The 20,657-nt window shown below is 51.2% G+C and overlaps 2 protein-coding genes and 1 long non-coding RNA gene across 6 annotated transcripts; 1 reads left to right on the plus strand and 2 right to left on the minus strand.

The window, feature by feature from the left end:
- Positions 1-1,836: 1,836 nt before the first annotated feature.
- SMIM11 (small integral membrane protein 11) lies at positions 1,837-10,257 on the minus strand. 4 transcript variants are annotated; one of them, XM_005526575.3, is made up of 5 exons: positions 10,135-10,216; positions 8,778-8,839; positions 5,410-5,498; positions 3,517-3,696; positions 1,837-1,984 (listed from the first exon to the last, which is right to left on the minus strand). In XM_005526575.3, the coding sequence occupies exons 3-4, from the start codon at positions 5,428-5,430 to the stop codon at positions 3,529-3,531; spliced, it is 189 nt and encodes a 62-aa protein (XP_005526632.1). In that variant the 5' UTR covers positions 5,431-5,498; positions 8,778-8,839; positions 10,135-10,216; the 3' UTR covers positions 1,837-1,984; positions 3,517-3,528. The 4 variants fall into 4 exon arrangements, with proteins under 4 accessions (XP_005526632.1, XP_087908275.1, XP_087908276.1 ...); XM_088052149.1 differs by lacking the exon at positions 1,837-1,984 and adding an exon at positions 6,414-6,498 and having other exon boundaries at positions 3,191-3,696; positions 10,135-10,257; XM_088052150.1 differs by lacking the exon at positions 1,837-1,984 and adding an exon at positions 6,414-6,501 and having other exon boundaries at positions 3,191-3,696; positions 10,135-10,257.
- LOC148184759 (uncharacterized) lies at positions 10,239-12,053 on the plus strand. The gene is made up of 3 exons (XR_015772026.1): positions 10,239-10,376; positions 11,637-11,840; positions 11,932-12,053. It is a non-coding gene; the product is annotated as an uncharacterized LOC148184759 (long non-coding RNA).
- KCNE2 (potassium voltage-gated channel subfamily E regulatory subunit 2) lies at positions 11,826-13,769 on the minus strand. Its single transcript, XM_005526574.3, has 2 exons — positions 13,633-13,769; positions 11,826-12,220 (listed from the first exon to the last, which is right to left on the minus strand). The coding sequence occupies exon 2, from the start codon at positions 12,201-12,203 to the stop codon at positions 11,826-11,828; it is 378 nt and encodes a 125-aa protein (XP_005526631.2). The 5' UTR covers positions 12,204-12,220; positions 13,633-13,769.
- Between the last annotated feature and the right edge of the window lie 6,888 nt (positions 13,770-20,657).

Below are 20,657 nucleotides of genomic sequence, written 5' to 3' on the forward strand. Positions count from 1 at the left end.
AAAAATGTGATAATTTGCAGGATTTCTGAGGAGACTCCTCACAGCTCCTTCCCTCATATTCAGGGGCAAGAAAAGAGCATTAATTCCCTTCTTGCACATCTTTTCCAGGGATGATTTTAAGCCAGACTTGATTGCTTTGGGTGCCCTGTGGCTTTGGTGGTAAATTGAGTTGCAAAGGGAGATTGTGTCCCTTTGTTTCTCCTCACAGAGCAGAAGTTGAAAAGATAAATTAAAATCCCTTCCTCATTATTATTTTTTTCTAGAAAAATTTACTCTGGAGAGCCTAAAAACTCCAGATTTGGGCTAATATCCAAAATGAACCAGTGATTTCACAGAGCCAAGCCAATGGTGTCACCAGACCTGACAATTCCCTGGAGGTTTGGGGAGTGGTTCCAGCAGAATTCCCATGTTTCCCTCAGGAAAGGTGGGCACCAGGCTGTTCTCACTGGCACCACAGGTATTGAATTCAATTCCCCCCCAGTTCACCTTGGCATGCCCAGGTGAGTGTTGGGAACAGAGGGGAAGTGCTGGATTCCCTGGGATTCTGGGAATTCTTGAGCCTGGCAGCCCTGGGGCTGCTGGAGCAGGGTATTTTTCCAGGATACAGCAGGATACTGCACAGCAGGACGTTTCTCTGTGCTGGGAATGGGTATCTGCACTGCTGTTGTTCTCCAGTCTCCAAGGAGACAGCAGGAAAAGTGAGATTTTAACACCCCTGCAGTTCCAGGGAGTGATTCCAGCAGGGCTGGAGCCCCCTGAGCATTCCCTGAGCTCCCACTCAGGTGAGGCCCAGAGCTTCTCCAAGGGCTCTCCAGCCTCCTCTTCCCTCCTCTCCCCTGGCAAGTTTCTGCTTCTCCTTAAATCCCAGAAGGGTCTAGGAAGTGCTTTGGAATGGGAATGCGAAGGCAAAGGTACCTGAGGCAATGCCACACCTGAGCCTTTATTGCTGTATTTCTGTATTTCTCTTGGTTAACCTAAATCTGCTCTGGAGCCAGGCTGGGAGAGCTGGGAATGCCCAGGCTGGAGAAGGAGAAACTCCAGGGAGAGCTCAGAACTCCTTCCAAAGCCTGAAGAGGCTCCAGGAGAGCTGGAGAGGGACTGGGGCCAAGGGCTGCAGGGCCAGGAGCCAGGGAATGGCTTCAGAGTAGGATTTGATGGGATCTTGGGCAGGAATTGTTCCCTGGCAGGGTGGGCAGGGGCTGGGATGGAATTGCCAGAGCAGCTGGGGCTGCCCCTGGATCCCTGGCAGTGCCCAAGGCCAGGCTGGACATTGGGAGCTCCTGGGACAGTGGGAGGTGGCCCTGCCATGGCTGGGCTGGGAATGGGTGATTTTAGGTCTCTTCCAATCCAAAGCATTCCAGGATTCCATGCCCAAGTTCTCCAGGATCAGCCCAGGCAGGAAGAGCTGCTCCCAGGCTGCGCAGAAAACAGAACCAAGGAGATTTCTCAGGATAAACCTCCTCTCATGGAACTTCCTTAAGGTGACACCGTGATTTCCACGGATCCAAGGAAGTCCTGGATGCACAAAGTGCCTGGAAAAGCTCCTCTCCTGGGTTTGTCCACCTGGATTCCATGCTGACCCCACAGCCTGACCCTTGCAGGAAGCAGCAGCAAAAGCTGCACTGAGCCTTCTCCACTTCTGCCTCTCCATGAACTTTGGAGCCTCCCAGGATGGATCCAGAGCATTTTCCTCCTCAATTTTTCTCTCCAGAGTGTTTTCCTCTTCCTTCCCAGCCACCTCCTTGCAGCTGATCTTTCCCAAGTGCCTCCCCTACAGTTCCAATCCTTTGAGGAAGCAGCACCCAAGTTCATTTTTTTATTTTTAATTTTTTAAATAAAAGCTTTTTTATTGCATAAATAGAGGCTCACACGCTTTGCTGCACATATAAAAACTGAGATAATTTAAGTGTCACCCTGAGGTTACACATCCTTCTTTTCCAGGAAGGCTTCATCCTCCTGGGAAAGGAATCCAAGTGTCAGGAACCTGCAGGGTGGGAAGAGAGCAGTGAGAAGAGCAGGCACAAGAGGGAGAGCACAGGGGCTCCAAATGGGCACCTCTGGAGCTGTTCCCTGCTCCATAGGGGAATTCCTCCCTCTTAATCCCAGGATTTAGGAAGGACAGAGCCTCTGCTGGGCAGCTCTGGGGGCTGGGACGGGAATTGCTGTGGAATCAGAGAGGTTTTAACACCGGTTGTTGTCACCTGCTGGGCACTGAGGTTTTGTGTGATGATCCTGGTGCAGAAATCCCTGGAGCTCTGGGGTTTGCCAGACAGAATTCCCTGGGATAACAGTGCCCAGAATCCCAGAATCCCAGGCTGCTTTGGGTTGGAAGGATCTTCAAGCTCATCCCAGCCACCCCTGCCATGGCCAGGGACACCTCCCACTATCCCAGCTTGCTCCAAGCCCTGTCCAACCTTTCCTTTTCCAGGGAAGTGGCCAAAATCTGCCCCAAATCAAGTCCTGAATCTGCTGGGAACAGGAGACTGAAAAACCCCTTTGGTTTTTTGGTTTTTGTTTTGTTTTTTCCTGTGTAAACAAAAAAAACCCTTCGTTCCCATGGTTATTCCCAGGGCCTCATTTCTAGGCACAATTCCCAATCCTTAGGAATAAAGGGAATAAAACAAATAAAACAGGGAATAAAACAAAAGGAATAAAACAGTGACAGGGTGGAAATAAAATCAAGGAAATATTTTAAGAACTGAAAAGTGTCTTTAGAAGGGAGGGGATGACCTCAGAAAGGGAAAGAAGAATTTATTTCAATAAAGAGCAACATGACATCAAACTCCCACTGAGCTTCCAAAGGGCAGGCAGGAATAGAATTCCCATTTTGCTGCAGAAGAGGGAGAAGTGAAGCAAACTGCTCCAAAAAAACGACAAGCAAGGCAGGGAACAGAATCCAAGCAGCAGGCAGGACTCATTCTGCTCATGGATTTGCTCCAAGGAAGCAGGGATTGTTTCAGCTTTGGAAACAGAAGGGAGGAACTTGGGAATTTCAGAATGAAAATCCCAAATTTAGGGAAATTTGCAATGTTCATTTTGCTATTTCAAGCAGAAGAACGTGCATTTTTCTCAGGGAATTCTACATGGTGGATGTTCCATGGCATAACCTGTCCCTTTGGGAATTCCAGGTGTGGAATTTGCCCTTCCCAGCTAAACCACCCCCAAGCTGTCAATAATTCCACTCATCTAGAAAGGCTGATTATTTTCTCTCTTTATTTTGTGCCTTGAGGCCCAGAGTTCTGATTGCAGCATCCTGCCTGGCTGCTCCCCTGCAGTTATTCCAAATTTATCCCCCCTCTTTGTGAATCAGGCATGGAAATCCAGGGAGATAAAAACAGAGAGGGAATATTGTGCTAAAATATCCTCAAACAGGACAGTGGTTTCATGCAAGTCCCACAAAGAATGAGTCCCAAATATTCCAAGAGCTCATCATATTCCAATTTCACATTCCAAATCAATCCCACTGGGAGGAACAAGGGCATCCTCAAAGCCCAGGAACTGAGATCAATTCCACACCTGAGGGACTCTTCACTCATCCTTCTTCTCTGCTTCCGCTTTCAGCTTCTCTTCTCGTTCCCTCTTCAGTTTCTCCTCGATTTTCTTGCTCTGGTACATTTTGACTCCAGCAAAGGCCAAGCAAAGGATCAATGTTTTAGCTGCCAAAATGTACATCAGCAGTGGGAAGTTCTCCAGAGCCTGGAATGTCAGAGGATCTATTTAGGCACTTCTGGAACACTTGGATAATTAAAAGTGAATTTATAGGGATGTTCTGCATCTTCTATTCCAATAGTAACACTCCTCTCTCTGCATGGTTTCTATTTCTGTGGGAAGTTAAACCAGGCAGAGCAACAAAGCCAAAGAAAAATCCCCTTCCCTCAAGTCCTGAACTCCTTTTTACTCATTTCCCAGCAATATTTGTGCCATCTGGAGCTGAAAAAAGGGAAGAACTGAGTATTTTAGGGAAATTGTGAAAGTGGAAATGCTGCTGAAGGATCCTTACAAGTGATGGGATCCCCAGAAACACTCTAGGAAATCTTAATTTGTAGCAATTTTGTAATGAACCTGCTCAGATGTGGAAGGTGCAGATAAATGCCTTTAAACTGGGAGAAAAGTAAAACATCCACAGCTTCCAAGGGTTGTTGTACCAGTGCTGAACGCCTGGAACTGCAGAGAGTGTTTCAGTGCTATAAAAACAGGAACTCGGAGAGGAAAATCCAATGGAAATGGGAGGTGGGCACTGAGGGAAGGGGTGGGATTGTTGGGGTGTCTGTGCAGGGCACTGGGTGATCCCTGTCCCTTCCCATCAGGATATTCCATGGTTCTGTGGTAACTCTGTGAACTTGGAATTCACCCTGTTCCCCCAGGATCTCCCAAAGCTGTCAGGACACCATCAAAGCACTGAATTTGGGCCAAGCCTTGTGTCCAGACACCAGCAGGGAGTTTGGAAAAACACCACCAGGCTTTGTCCATCTCCCCACATTCACAGCAGCAACAGCTCTAAGTCCAACACCACGGCAGGGGAGGCAGGGCTGGGGGAAAGTTTAATTTAATGTGTTCAAATTGTTAATTACAGAGTCATGGAATGCTTTGGATTGGAAGGGATTTCACAGCTCATCCAGTTCCACAGGCAGGGACACCTTCCACTAATCCCAGGTGCTCCCAATGTCCAGCCTGGCCTTGGGCACTGCCAGGGATCCAGGGGCAGCCCCAGCTGCTCTGGCAATTCCATCCCAGCCCCTGCCCACCCTGCCAGGGAACAATTCCTGCCCAAGATCCCAAGATCCAGCCCTGCCCTCTGCCACTGGCAGCCATTCCCTGGCTCCTGGCCCTGCAGCCCTTGGCAATTGTCTCTCTCCAGCTTTCCTGGGGCTCCTTCAGGCCCTGCAAGGCCACCCTGAGCTCAGCCCAAAGCTTCTCCTGGCCAGGCTGAACAATGGCAGCTGGGCCAGCCTTTCCTGCCAGCAGAGCTGCTCCATCCCTCTGCTCATCCTGGAGCCTCCTCTGGGCTCTCTCCAGCAGCTCCATGCAGCTGCTCCAGCACTGTGGTGCCTGACACAAAACCCTGCAGAGCTCTCATGGCCCCAAAACCCAAAAAAATACAGTGCAGAAATTCCCCTCCAGTTACAAAAGCAGCTGAGGGAAGAGCAGCCAGAGAAAAACCTGGAAAGAGGAAAGGCAGGAGGAGCAGGGATGAGCAGAGCTCTGGTGAATTTATGTGGAATTATTTCCCAACAGCAAATCCTGGAGCAAGCACATCTGGCAAGGGAGGAAACAACAACAAATCCCCTGTCCCTGAGAGTGTGGGGGTCAAACAACCCTCCCCTGGGAGAGGAATCATCAGAACCCACCCAACACATCCCACGTGGAAAGAGCAGCCATCCCTGCTTTGGGAATGTGCACCAGCCTCACCTTCCAGTTAAAGGCCACCATCTCGGCTGTGGGGTGCTCCAGGACTGGGGGGGTCACACTCCTGGAGGCACAGGGCAGGGCAGGAGCATCTTGGAGAAATGGGAAAGAAAGCAGAATGAACTCTTGGAGAAATAGAAATTAAAAGAGAATTAGGCAAGCTGCTGCTGAGCTCACCCTGCCCCTCTGAGGGCTCGTCCCCAGCAACCCCCAGTGACCTCCAGGGCCTTTCTGGGGCTGAGTGACAGGAGCAGGACAGGGCTTTGACAGTCCCAGAGCAGGTGCTGGGGCTGGAATTCCACATCCTGACATGGAGAACATGGCTGCCTGTGGAAGCTGGAGCTGTGCGTGCTCCCCCTGCCCGGCTGTGCTGGGACCTGAGGGACACAGAGCTCCACAGGAGCTGCCTTGGGGGCTCTTTGGGGGTTCTCTGGGTGTTCTTTGGGGGTTTCTAAGCCCACCTGCTCTGTTTGGAGCCTGAACATCTAATTAATCCTCTAATTTATCAGTCCTCTGTGGTTGATTAATTTAATTCTCCATACTAACAGTTTATAAACATTGAGGTTAGCAGAGCAGGCACTCCCTGGAGCCCTGAGTGGTCGCCAACCATTCCAGAGCTGAATTCCTGGGATGAAAAGCCTGCTGGAGGCTGCAGCACACACAGCACTGCCCTGGGCTCTCTGCTCCACCTCTTCAGCTGCTGGAATCCAAATTAAACCCTGGAGGCTTTTCCTGTCCATGGAACAAGAGTGGGAAAGCGGGAGGGAACACTCCAGCACAGTGAAAAGCTGGGCTGAATAAATCAGCACCGCACCAGAGAGCTGCTGTTGAGCTTCCTGCAGAAATTAAATGTTCTTGCAGCTCCTGTCCTGCTCAGCTTCTGGGTAGAAGTTCTAATTTCTCCAGCCAGAGGATCCTCTCCTCTCCTCTTCCCTCCCACCCTGCTGAGACCCCTCTGGAAACATTCCAGCTCCTCCAGAGATCTCTGTGACAAAATCCAACTGTACCAGAGCCCTGGAGTGGCAGCCACCAGCAAATTCCTGTTCATCAGTCACTATTTCTGTGCTGATCCTGACTGTGCAGCTCCTTATCCTGCTGGGAAAATGTCAGGGTGGTCATTACACCTCTAGAAAAAATATATTTTCACTTCATGGAATCATGGAATGGTCTGGGTTGGAAGGAATCTTGAAGATCATCCAGTGCCATGGCAGGGACACCTCCCACTGTCCCAGGAGCTCCCAATGTCCAGCCTGGCCTTGGGCACTGCCAGGGATCCAGGGGCAGCCCCAGCTGCTCTGGCAATTCCATCCCAGCCCCTGCCCACCCTGCCAGGGAACAATTCCTGCCCAAGATCCCAAGATCCAGCCCTGCCCTCTGCCACTGGCAGCCATTCCCTGGCTCCTGGCCCTGCAGCCCTTGGCAATTGTCTCTCTCCATGTTTCCTGTAACCCCAAAATGTTTCCCAGAGCTGACACCTGTGCTGCTGTGTCCCCACAGTGTCCTGTGCAGCTGGAACTGAGTGGGAATGGCACTGCTCCCTCCAGGCTCTATTCCCACATCCACCAGCCTCCAGTGGCCAAGCACTTCTCCCCATCTCATCTCTTGGCTTTTCCCGTCTCCATCTGATCCCAGCACTTACCAAATCCAGCTGAAACCTCAGCATTGAAAAAAGCAGGAGAAGCTGCAGCACAGGGAAAGGAGAACAAAGTGGGAAGAGTGGAGAAAATGGGAAAAGGGGCAGATTTTGCCCAGAGCAGCTGTGGCTGTCCCTGGATCCCTGGAAGTGTCCAAGGCCAGGCTGGACATTGGGGCTTGGAGCAGCCTGGGATTAGTGGAAGGTGTCCCTGCCTGTGGAACTGGATGGGCTTTGAAATCCCTTCCAATCCAAACCATTCCAGGGTTCCCTTCACATTTAAAAAACACCATTTATGAGTGCTGAGGTCATCAGTGCAACAGCAAAAAGCTCTGACACTGCTTTTTCAAGGTTGGGATATCTTAAAAGCCCGAAGGCAAACAAACAGCTGGAATTCTGTGTTTGCCTTTCCCGAGGAGATAAGGCACAGATAGGAGCTGGGAACACATCCACAGGCAGGCATTGTTCCTTCCCCAGGAAAATGCAGGCAAACACAGGGCCTGGGCCCCACACAAGGGCACTGCTCCCTCCCCTCACCTGCAAGGAGCTCCCGTGTGCAGCCATGTGAGGAGGGACAGCAGCACCAGGCTCTGCCAGATATTCCCTGACAGCTGCTCCACAAGCTGGGATAAAATGGCACCAGGCTCACATGGATTGCCTGGGACTGCAGCTGCCAGGCTGCTCACTCCCAGCTCTCCCCTGGAGTTTTATTCCTTAACAAATGGGAGCTGGTTGTCCTGCCAGGCTGCTGTGGCCATGAGCAGAGCCATCCCACTGGGGCTGCCCCTGGATCCGTGGAAGTGTCCCAGGCCAGGCTGGATGGGGCTTGGAGCAGCCTGGGACAGTGGGAGGTGTCCCTGCCATGGCAGGGGTGGAACTGGAGGGGCTTTGAGGTCCCTCCCAACCCAAACCACTCTGGGATTTTGGGATTCTGGGATGTGTGCAGCCTTGTCCCAGGGAGTTGAAGCAGATCAGACGCCTGCAGATGAGAAAGAGGAGAGGGTGTGATCCCACCTCAGAGCTGTGCCAGCAATTCCCAATGAACCCCAAATCCTCTGGGATCCTCTGCATGCACAGCAGGCAGCGAGGTTGTGGCTCATTCCCTGTACCACATCCCAGAGCTTGGGATTAGCCCCAATTCCAGCCCCAGGATCTCTGCCCAGCTCTGCCTTGTGCAGCACAGCCCCACAGCTGGGCCCCAGGCACGAGGGAGACCTGTGGAGCAGAAGGAATTGCATCCCAGCCCCTGGATTGCAGCTCCAGCCCTGCACAGGAACCCAGCCCAGGCTCTCAGGGCATTGTCTGCAGAGCAGGACAGCCCCGAGGCACCACATCCACACAACATCCTCAGCATCCAAACCCTCTGGAGGTGTCCTGGCTGCACATCTCGGCCTGCCTGCCAAGAACTCCATCATTCCCACAAAACAGGGCTGGAGACATTCCTTTGGGGATTGCTGAACAACTCCAGCCACGAGGCCTTGGAAAGCACAGAGCTACTGAGTGATCTGAGTGCATTTAAATGTGACATTTCTGAGCTAGAAAAGGGGTGTCACTCACCAAGGCCAGGCTGGATGGGACTCTGAACAACTTGGAAGGTGTCTTTGCTCATGGCAGGCCTTGGAATGAAATGATCTTTAAAGTCCTTTCCAACCCAAACCTGATTCTGATTTTGGATCAACTCAAGGTTCCAACTCAAGCAACATCAAAATAATTTTTAAAAAAATCAAGATCTTCATACCTGGTGAAGCAGAAATTAAAATATGAGTGATTCCTCTGGCAGCTTCTCACATACTCCAAACTCTGGAAGACAGGAACAGAGAAGATGGGGTGTTTTGTTCACATTGGTTGGATTAAAATCAAGCCAAACCCAGAAATGCCAGGGGCACAAGTCTGTTCCACCATGGCATCACCAGGGATCACAAAGATGATCCCAAGGTTGGAGCCTTTCTGCTCTGGGAACAGGCTGGGAGAACTGGGTTTGTCCAGCCTGGAGAAAGGAAAATTCCAGGGAGACCTTAGAGCCCCTTCCAGTGCTTAAGAGGGTTTATAAAAAGGAGTGAGAGGGACTTTTTATATGGGCAGAGAGTGCCAGGACAAGGGGCAATGGTTTTGAACTGCCAGAGGGCAGGGCTGGATGGGATATTGGGGAGGAATTGTCCCCCGGGAGGGCGGGGGGCCCTGGCACAGGGTGCCCAGAGCAGCTGGGGCTGCCCCTGGATCCAGCCCGGCTCTGTCCTGGGCTGGAGAACAAGGAAGGGACTGGGGAACAAGGACAGAGGGTGTAAAGCAAGAAAAGCAGGGGATGGAGAGCAAGGAAAGGGGATGGAGAGCAAGGAAAGGGGATGGAGAGCAAGGAAAGGGGATGGAGAGCAAGGAAAGGGGATGGAGAGCAAGGAAAGGGGATGGAGAGCAAGGAAAGGGGATGGAGAGCAAGGAAAGGGGATGGAGAGCAAGGAAAGGAGATGGAGAGAAAGGAAAGGGGATGGAGAGCAAGGAAAGGAGATGGAGAGAAAGGAAAGGGGATGGAGTGCACGGAAAGGAGATGGAGAGCAAGGAAAGGGGATGGAGAGCAAGGAAAGGGGATGGAGAGCAAGGAAAGGAGATGGAGAATAAGGAAGGGGGCTGGAGAACAAGGGGGGGATGTCTCAAGAATAAGGAGGGGGGGGCTGAAGGGAAAGGAGGGGAGTGGAGAACAAGAACGGAGGGCCTGGAAAGGAAAGAAGGCAATGGAGGTAGGAAGGGGGCTGGTGAAGCAGGAGGGAGATGTGGATACCGAGAAAGGGGGCTAGAGAAAAGCGGTGGGAGAACTGGAGAGCAAGAGGGGGGACTGGAGATCAAGGAAAGCGGGGTGAGAAACACAGAAGGGACTGGAGAGAAGGAAGGGGGGGTGGAATAGATGGAAGCGGGGTTAGGAGAGAAAGGACGAAGCCCGGAGAGCAAGGACGAGGCCTGGAGAGCGAAGAGCGGGGGTGGAGAAGGGGCAGGGGCAGGCCGGGCAGGGCAGGGAGAGCAGGGAGGCTGCGGGGAGCGGAGATGCGGCTCCCCGGAGCCCCGCGGGGCCGTGAGGGGAAGGAAAGGGCCCGGGCCGCTCCTACCTCAGCGCGGCCATGGCGGGCGGGGGCGGCGCTCCCTCACGGAGCTCCCGGCAGCGCCGGGCCCGGCCGGGGCCGCTCCGCCCGCTCGGCTGCGAGTGCTCCGCTTTTCTTCCCCCGCATGAACAGCGCTGCGCTAAAGCAGCTAAAGCAGCTCCCGCAGGAACCGCGGCGACATCCCAGAGCCCCCCTACCCAGCGTGGGCAGCAGGAAAGGGATTGGGATTGTGCCCTGAGCCCCCTGAGGTGAGACCCCACCTGCAGAGCTGCCCCAGCCCTGGGACCAGCCCAGGGAGCAGCTGGAGCTGCTGGAGAGAGCCCAGAGGAGGCTCCAGGGATGCTCTGAGGGCTGGAGGCGGGCTGGGAGAGCTGGGGGTGCTCAGCTGGCCAGGAGAAGCTCCAGGGAGAGCTCAGAGCCCCTTGCAGGGCCTGAAGGGGCTCCAGGAGAGCTGGAGAGGGACTGGGGCCAAGGGCTGCAGGGCCAGGAGCCAGGGAATGGCTTCAGAGTAGGATTTGATGGGATCTGTGGCAGGAATTGTTCCCTGGCAGGGTGGGCAGGGGCTGGGATGGAATTGCCAGAGCAGCTGGGGCTGCCCCTGGATCCCTGGCAGTGCCCAAGGCCAGGCTGGACATTGGGAGGTGTCCAGGTTGCTCCAAACCCTGTCCAGCCTGGCCTTGAACATTTCCAGGAATGGAATGGAGAGTCCACAGCCTCTCTGGGCAACTTGCGCCAGGGCCTCACCACCCTCATACTAAAGAATTTCTTCCTAACATTTGACATAAACCTGCCCTCCTTCAACTGAAGGCCATTGTCCTGTCAATACATTAATATGTGAGAAGTCCCTCTCCAGCTCTCCTGGAGCACCTTTAGGCCCTGGAAAGGCCTCTGAGCTCTCCTTGGAGCCTTTTCTTCTCCAGGTGAACACCCCCAGCTCTCCCGGCCTGGCTCCAGAGCAGAGGAGCTCTGTGGTTTCCTCTGGCCTCTCCAGCAGCTCCACATTTTCTGGTGTTGATCCAGAGGCAGCTCTGAAGAGCAGAGGAGAGGAGAATCCCTTCCTTCAGCCTCCTGCTTGTGCTTCTCTTGCACCTCCAGCACATCTGGAGTGTGATGGTATCAGCTCAAATCTCAAGACCTGTGTCCAGGACAAGCCAAAGGTTCCCGAAGAAAAACCCTTCGTAATTTAATATTTAACAGGAGTGAAAATAGGAGTCAGATCACTAAAAAGGAGTTGGGAGTGAATGTGTGTGCAGGTGTCAGGTCCCTCCTGTGATTCATTCCCTAACTGGTTGTTCAGTCAATCCGTGGAGATTGATGATTTTACTGGACATTTTAAAGTTGTTTTTTTTTTTAAAGTGGGCTTGAGTCACAGAGTTTGGGTCTAAATTGTCACTTTTGACCACAAATTCACAGTTATTCTGAGGTGAGAACCTCCACATCTACTTGTGGATTTAAAAAAAATGCTCAAATAATCAAGTTATCCTTGTCTTGGCTTTATTTTCCTAAAGGACAGAAGATCAAATCATAGATTTTTCTTGGACTTTCCCAAGATCCTCACGGGAACCACCACATCGATTTCCTCAGGACTCCATTATCCTGTGTGTTAATTTAGTCAACACTTCCACAGCTCTTTGGAATTCCAGTGAGTTGCCTCTGTGTGACTCTGTGAATCCCTCGCTGCTGACATTCCCAGAAAGTCAGGGTGATTCCGGGTTTGTTTTATCCCTCGCCCCCAGGTTTTCATGGATCACACACTTGAGATCTTCTGGATTCAGAACCTGGTTTTTGTACTTCTCTCCCCAGTCCTCCACGATGTACTGGTGATAGGGATCGTTGGAGTGCTCCCTCCTCTTGGATTTCACCGTGCTCACCAGGATGGCCACGATGATGAAGGAGAACATCCCAATCATCACCATCAGATAGAGGATAACGTAGTCAAAGTTTTCAGCAGCCACCTCAGCCTGCAGTTTATTCTCTGCTTCTGTCATGTTTCTTCTCCAGCTGTTCATATAATTGAGGAAAGTGTCCTTGAAAATGTCTTCCACTGCCCAAGTGAAGTTTTGCAGCTTGGCCATCCTTGACAATTATGCTGCTAAATTCAAGAAAATACTCTTTTTAATCAGATGTCTGTATTAAAAGAGTTGGTTTGGAGTATTTTGTCAGTGTTATGACAATTATCCAATAACAGTCACCCTCTGACACTTGAAGGTGCAGTTCTAGCTCAGCAGAGAATCCCCATCTCTGGGTGGTTCAATATGTTCAGAGACCCAGGAAGGTCCTACTCAGAATCCTGGAGTGGTTTGGGCTGGAAGGGACCTTAAAATCACCCATTCCAACACAAACCATGGGCAGAGACACCTCCCACTGTCCCAGGAGCTGCCAATGTCCAGCCTGGCCTTGGGCACTGCCAGGGATCCAGGGGCAGCCCCAGCTGCTCTGGCAATTCCATCCCAGCCCCTGCCCACCCTGCCAGGGAACAATTCCTGCCCAAGATCCCAAGATCCAGCCCTGCCCTCTGCCACTGGCAGCCATTCCCTGGCTCCTGGCCCTGCAGCCCTTGGCAATTGTCTCTCTCCAGCTTTCCTGGGGCTCCTTCAGGCCCTGCAAGGCCACCCTGAGCTCAGCCCAAAGCTTCTCCTGGCCAGGCTGAACAATGGCAGCTGGGCCAGCCTTTCCTGCCAGCAGAGCTGCTCCATCCCTCTGCTCATCCTGGAGCCCACTCAGGTCCCTTTGCTCTGTGGGACATTTTGGTCAGGGTCCCCATGGCCCTGTCACAGGTGCACTGTCCCTTCCCTACAGAAACTCCAGGGGAAGAAGGATTTCTCCTGAGGAGAAGACAAAGACATGGGAGGGACGTGGAGGCTGAGATTCCATCCCTGGAGTTGCCTCAGGGACCATTTGGGAAAGTCGCCAGAGGGGCAGAGACACTGCCTGGTGCTGCAAAGCCACGTTTGATCCCATTTATCCCAAAATTTAGACCCTTGTGCTTCTCAGACTCCATGAACCAGGTGTGTGTCCCACAGGAGGAGAATCCCCCTGCAGCATTCCTTCCCACCAGATCCCATTCCCACCCAGGCTGTCCCACTTTAATGTGGGCAATTCCTTCAGTTCTTCAGGCCAACCAAGCCCTAAAACCTGTGGAAATCTTTCCCCAAAAGCCCTTTGTTCCCAGTCCAGTCCTCAAGAACAAGGAGTTCACTGCATCCAATGGGAAGAGGCAGTGAATTTTCATTGCTAATAAAAAATTAGGGATGTCTTTCAATTCAGGAATTCAGGAATTCAGCCTTGTGTGCACACAAAGATTCAGGTACACGTGCAGGTGGATCCCTCTGCAGTTACACCCTCACACATGCTAAGATATAGGGGATAAAGGTAATTAATCAAACTTAATGAGAAAATAGAAATACAAACTGCCTTTACTGTCTGTAAAATCTGGTTTTTCCTTGATTTACATCAAAATTCACTATCATTTTTCAAGAGGAAATAGACCTAACAGCAACTTACCTTTGCTGTGTCTTTCCCTAAGGAGATTCAGAACACTCAGGATTTTCCAACTCCACTGGCTAATGGGATGAAACTCCCAAAAAGATCAGGGATGTCTTTAAGGAGCCTCCAGCCTGCACAAAGCTTGGAGCAGTTGCCTGTGAAATAAGTGCCTTACACTGCACGCTTTATGTTTATATTAAATTAAAAGCTAAATCTAATCTCACCTGGAAAGTCAAATATTGGCTGACAGCTTGCATCAGTCATCCTGTCGGATCTGGGAATGAGCCTTTGTGCTGATTGCTGCAAGTTTAGATATTGGAAAAGAGCTTTCCTGGGGATAAACGTGGATGCAACTCCATTTTTGGTGAGCCAGAGGGGTAAAGATGAACTCTGTAAAATTATGATGATAATAATTATGATGAGAAGAATTCTTGGCTGTGAGGGTGGTGAGGACATGGCACAGAGGGCCCAGAGCAGCTGGGGCTGCCCCTGGATCCCTGGCAGTGCCCAAGGCCAGGATGGAGCTTGGAACAACCTGGGATTGTGGAATGGGATAATCTTTAAGGTCCCTTCCAACCCAAATCATTCCCTGTTTCTATGAATAAACCAGTAGCACCAGCAGGGATAAAAACAAGAATTTCCTTTGCTGATCTGGGCACAAGAGGTGAGCACTGAGTAGTCAGACTGCTCAACACCCAAAATATGTCTTCTTTTCCTTTTCCTTTTCCTTTTCCTTTTCCTTTTCCTTTTCCTTTTCCTTTTCCTTTTCCTTTTCCTTTTCCTTTTCCTTTTCCTTTTCCTTTTCCTTTTCCTTTTCCTTTTCCTTTTCCTTTTCCTTTTCCTTTTCCTTTTCCTTTTCCTTTTCCTTTTCCTTTTCCTTTCCCTTTCCCTTTCCCTTTTCCTTTTCCTTTTCCTTTCCCTTTCCCTTTCCCTTTCCTCACTCATGAGCTGGAGCAGAAAAACTTCCTAAAAAAACCCCAGAAAACCAAACCAAACAATAAAAAAAAGGAGAATGGATGAGTGTTGACTTTCTTTATGGCAAACAGCACATGCTGACACCTCTGAGAGGCTCTGAGACACCTGAGGGAGCAGGAATTTGCTCAGGGAAATGAGATTGAAAAGAGAGAGGAAAAGAAAAAGGTTTTGGTCAGGAGCATCAGCAGCAGCTCCTGCTTTGGTGGGGACATCCAAGGAAGGGGATTATGGTGGGATTGAGGTGCAAAATGCTCCCCAAGCACTTGGGCTGGGACAGGCCTGCTGTAAAAAACACATTTTCATTTTACAGCCATTCCTACCTAAGAAATGTCATCTTTGAGGGACGGGAAGGCAGCGTGGAGCGACCCTGAAGCCACAGCACACCCCAGAGAGACAGAGATGTGCTCCTGGTGTGGCTGATCCCTGTGGGAACTCCTGCCATTGCCATGGTTACTGCTCTCCTTGCTCCTGGAGCTGTTCTGAGATGAAACCTCCCAGCACAGGGATGAGCTGCTGGCAGCATTTCCTCCTGATCCCACATTTTTCCTGGCAGGTTCCCTTGGCTTTGCCCCCAGGAGTCCAGGGAGCTGGCACAGCTTCTGTGTGCTCTGAGAACCCCAGAGGGACCTCCCTGTGCTGTGCACAGACATTCCCTGGATGATCCCAGCTGGAGAAAGTCACTTGGAGCTCTTTTATCTGGCTATGGAAATGAGACAGGAGCCTGGAAGTTCCCAAGTTCAGGAATAACTGCCAAGAACGTGGTTATTGGCAATTAATTATTACATTTATCCCTCCTTCAACCCCTCTGTTCTATCAGCTGTTCCTGGCCATGCTTGTTCCAAATGAAACCAAAGATTCCTTGAATAATCCCAGTCTGCTGCTTGTCCCCCTTTGCTCAGGGTTTGCTGGGTCTGGAGAGCAACGAGGTGGTCAAGGACAGACAGGGTGGGAATGATTAAACAGGAGGAGCAGACAAAGGGCAGGAAAACTGGAAACCTTAACATTAGTCTGAAACGATTGCAAAGCAAAATGCTCCTGAGCTCATGGAATAATAGAATAATGGGATTCTTGTGTGGGAAGGGATCACCCATGTTTTGGAGGTGTGCTAGTTTTGTATTAATTGGTTTGTAGTGAAGAGAGAAAAACGTTAGGTATAGAAGTGATTTGTGATATCTCACAACAAAACATAAATAAATAGTTCTAATAAGTGAAAAAAACATTTAGCCAACATTAAACCCACTACATTCAATTAGTATATTAGCTGAAAAAATTCAAATTAGTGAACCAGAACCACTACAGGACGCCTTCTCCCACCTAAATGATTCTGTGATGCTTCTGGACAGCAGAAGACTGTTGTTAATAATGATCTCCCCTAGACATTTCCTTCCAGAGGAGTTTTCAGTGCACTTGATCCCTTTTTCTTGGAATATGGATCCAATATTCCACTGTTTCCCTCCATCACCTACAATAAACAAATGTGGTACTTTGGATGCCTTGCCCTGTTGAGGCTGGGTTTCCTTTTTAACTGAGGAAACCCAGGTTTTTCTTGGGATTTTTTTGGGGGGATTGTTTATTTCTTATGGAACTGTTCTTCCATCTCCTGAGATCTTTGACTGTTGAGTCAAACCATTGGGGTATTTTGGTTTCCTGAGAGATCCTGAGACTTCATTTAGTGTTACAGTCTGATCACCTGTAATGACACTTTGGGTTTGTTTGTCCCCCATCTTTTCCCATAGGATCAGAGGAACAGCTGCTCTGCTGCAATGTTGGCTGCTGACCAGAGGGATCCTGACAGGCTGCCCCCAAAATATTCATGTCTGGTAAAAACCTGCCTCTAAATGTTCCAATAACTCCATGGCTGAAGGTCACAGACCACACTGGGATGCTCTGTCCTTAATTCCTGGTGGAGAGGGACACCTGGGATGGTTCTTTGTGGCTGAAGAAAAATCCCAGAGTCCCAGAATCACCTGGAGACTTTTGTGTTCATCCAGCATCAGCCCAAAGCCTGTCCCCAAGGGCTACATCCAGACTCCTCTGGGACAATTCCAGTGACTCCAAACCTCCCTGGGCAGCTCATCCCAAGGCCTGAACACTCTGTGAGAGAAAATTTGTTTCTAATCCCTAATATGAGCCTCCCCTGGTGCAATTTAAGGCTATTTCCTCTCCTCCTTTCGCTTGGGACACGGCAGAAGAGACCTGGCTGTGCCCTCTGGTCAGGGAGTGGTGGAGAGAAATGATGTCCTGCCAAGAAAAGCTTTGCTGTCTCAGCCCAGGCTGCAGGGATGGAGAAATCCGAGGCAGGAGGAGGCTGCAGTGCCCAGCTTTGTTGCCATGGTTTTATGTGTTGCTGTTGCAAAAGCTTCAGGGGATAAATGAGGGTGTTGGCTGCACAGAGCCTTGAACTGAAAATGCAAACATGGATATTTCTGGCTGGGAAGAGCAGATGTGACACCTGAAATGCTCAGGTGTGTGTGTCCCTCAGAGGGGAAGAGAAACTTGAGGTGTCCACGCTGATCCCTTTGAAATATTGGGGGGTTCCCCATTCTTTCAGCTGTAATGAAAATATTAGTGCTGCAGCTGAATTGCAAAAGCCTGTGGGTACCTGAGGGCAATATCTGCTCAAAACATCAAGAAAGGCAAAGTAAATGATTGGCAGCAGCAATGGCTGGGGGTTTTGGGGGGTTTTTGGTTTGTTTAATTGCTTAAGTTTGGGTTTTTTTTCAATGGTCTGGGATGGAAGGAATCTTGAAGATCATCCAGTGCCACCCCAGCCATGGCAGGGCCACCTCCCACTGTCCCAGGAGCTCCCAATGTCCAGCCTGGCCTTGGGCACTGCCAGGGATCCAGGGGCAGCCCCAGCTGCTCTGGCAATTCCATCCCAGCCCCTGCCCACCCTGCCAGGGAACAATTCCTGCCCAAGATCCCAAGATCCAGCCCTGCCCTCTGCCACTGGCAGCCATTCCCTGGCTCCTGGCCCTGCAGCCCTTGGCAATTGTCTCTCTCCAGCTTTCCTGGGGCTCCTTCAGACTTTGGAAGGGGGTCTGAGGTACATGAAAAGTACAAATGTCACCAAGGACAGTCACACAACAAGGTGCTGTCCATTCCCACCTCTCCTTTCCTTCCATGGAGTGGAAAATCTGAATCCAGAGCTGCTCTGCCCTCAGTGGCCAGAACCAACAGCAGTGCTGGTGTGCAGGCCCCAGCCTCATGTCCCTCATGTCCCTCATCCAGGCTCTGAGATGGGCCCTCTGCTCTGATCTTTACACACTTGACAGCCAACTGTGAATCCTGGAAATAAAAGTGGGTTCTGATCCATCACATTCAAGTGGGCTTTTTGTCATCCTGGCATTTGCTCGGATGAACACAACCTGTGGAGCTGAAGCCTCACTGAAGAATCACGTTGGGCCCTCACAAGAGAGCCCTGGAGGGGCTGGAGCGTGTCCAGGGCAGGGAACGGAGCTGGGAAGGGGCTGGAGCCCCAGGAGGGGCTGAGGGAGCTGGGAAAGGGGCTCAGCCTGGAGCAAAGGAGGCTCAGGGGGCCCTTGTGGCTCTGCACAAGTCCCTGGCAGGAGGGGACAGCCGGGGGGGTCGGGCTCTGCTGCCAGGGAACAGGGACAGGAGGAGAGGGAACGGCCTCAGGCTGGGCCAGGGGAGGCTCAGGGTGGACAGCAGCAGGAATTTGCCCATGGAAAGGGAGCTCAGGCCTTGGCAGGGGCTGCCCAGAAGATCCCTGGAGGGATTTCAAGCCATGTAGATGTGGCTCTTTGGAACAGGATTTTGGGGTGGACTTAGTGGTGCTGTTATGGGATCTTACAGGTCTTCTACAGCCTAAACCATTCCAGGTTCTCTCTGCTTCCACACAAGACTCCAGAGACAGGCGAGTGAGGCAGCAGATGGTACCAGGACAAAAGTTTGTGGTTGGCCTCAAGGAGAGACCTGAGGTTTTATTTGGGATTGCAGTGGGAAACAGTTCCCAGAACCTGCAGCCCAGGTGTGCAATGGTCACCGTCATCCCGTCCCGCCTGCCACTGTCACAATCAACTCCTCCAGAGCCTGGGGGTTTCCAGGGAATGGAAACTGGGCAAGGCAGCCCTGCTGAATTCCCATTTTTCCTGCCAAGTCCTGTCCTCCCAAAGCAGAGGGAGGCAGAGCAGCAGCTGCAGCTCCAGGCCCTGGGTTTGGCAGGAGAGCAGGGCTCTGCCAGAGGCCACTGATTGCCACAGCTCGCGTGGGCAGGGACAGCTCAGTGTCTGACAGGGCTGAATTCCCACAGCAGCACTCCTACTTTCCAGTCCCATTCCTTCTCCTTTCATCTCCTCACCACAGTGGCCTGGAAGCTGGATCCAATTCCTGGATTTCCCGATTCACCTTATCCCCTTCTCCCTTCACACTGCTAAGCTGTGGGACCTTCGTGCCACAGGACCCTGGAGGTGCAAACATTCCAAAGGAGTTTGATTCACAGAGGGAAAATGCATCCAGAGGGTTTGAGTAAAAGGACACGGTGTCCAGTCCCAGCAGAAGATTAGTCTGGGGAGGTGTGACCACATGCCTGCCCCACTTGCGTGTCCTTCCTTAATCCCTCAGGTTTGTCCATCCTCTTGAAGGATTTCTTCACCTAAAACCTCCCCACCCTGTCTGGGAAAGGGGAGGGAGAGGCAGGAAAGAGAAGGGTGGGAAGAGAAAAAAAATGCAGAGGAGACCAAGGAAGGATGCAAAGGTCACCTGGATGCTCCTGTCAGAGCTTCCCTTCTGGGGCAAAGGTGCTGGGACTTCATGGAGCTCCGGATGGGACAAGGGGAATAAAAAGGGGAGCGCAGGGGAACAGCCAGAGCCTTTCTAGAAGGTTCTTCAGGGCTCAGAAGAGAAATCACGACCTGTCCCCCTCAGGGTGCTTTGTGTGCCAGAGTGTCCTTCTTGGACTCGTGGCTGAGCCAGGACAGAAATCCTCATGGAGGTGTATTCCATGGACATTGGTGTATTCCATGGACGTTGGTGTATTCCATGGACGTTGGTGTATTCCATAGATACTGGTGTATTCCATGGACGTTGGTGAATTCCATGGATGTGGGTGCATTCCATGGACATTGGTGTATTCCACAGATGTGGGTGCATTCCATGGATGTGGGTGAATTCCATGGATGTGGGTGAATTCCATGGATGTGGGTGAATTCCATGGATGCTGTGTATTCTATGGATGTTGGTATATTCCATGGATGTGGGTGCATTCCATGGATGTGGATTAATTCCATGGATGTGGGTGAATTCCATGGATGTGGGTGAATTCCATGGATGTGGGTGCATTCCACGGATGTGGGTGCATTCCACGGATGTGGGTGCATTCCATGGATGTTCAGAGAGGGTTTGATGGCAGGTGGATAGGAGGTGGATCAGGATGGAGGTGCGGGGATATTTGGGCTCGCGTTGGTTCCAGCCCTGCCGGCATGGATCAAAACCAAACTGGTTCTGCTCTCCTGGCTGAAGTCCGTGGAATTCCATGGGGAGCTGGGATGGAACAGCACCTGGAGAGCCTGAACTGGAGCCAAGTTCCCATCAACACCGACTTTCATGGAGTGTGGTGTTGGTAACCCACATGTTCATGGAATTACAGAATTATTCCTGAAAAGTTCACGGAGCAGTGAAGGATCTGTTCCCACAATTCCTCCGGAAAACAAGCGGCCTGATCCCCATGGGCAGGAGAATTCCACCACTTCCCTGACTCCTTAGCAAAGAACATTTTAAATGAAGGCTGTTCAGAAAACAGAGGCCTGGAGCCAAGGATTAAATCCCAGCCCTCCTGAGCTCTGAAAAAATCCAGGATGCTCCTGAGCCTTGTTCTGTTGGAAGCTTTTCCTGCTATTCTCATCTTGTTCCCACTGCCATGGGAAGGGAACATCCCCTAGACCAGGTTGCAAACCAGGTGTAGGAACTCACCATTTTACATATATTAATCCCTTCTATTTTTAATGATTCTTTTATTCTTATTACTAAAGAGTCAGGGAGGAGAAATGGGTTGGAGTTCAAGCTCCTCAATCTGAGGAAAGATGTTTTTCCATGGAGCTCTGGAACAG

This window comes from Pseudopodoces humilis, chromosome 2, assembly GCF_049639895.1.
Source record: "Pseudopodoces humilis isolate 2021_Gansu_Grassland_sample_001 chromosome 2, ASM4963989v1, whole genome shotgun sequence".
NCBI classification, from domain to species: domain Eukaryota; kingdom Metazoa; phylum Chordata; class Aves; order Passeriformes; family Paridae; genus Pseudopodoces; species Pseudopodoces humilis.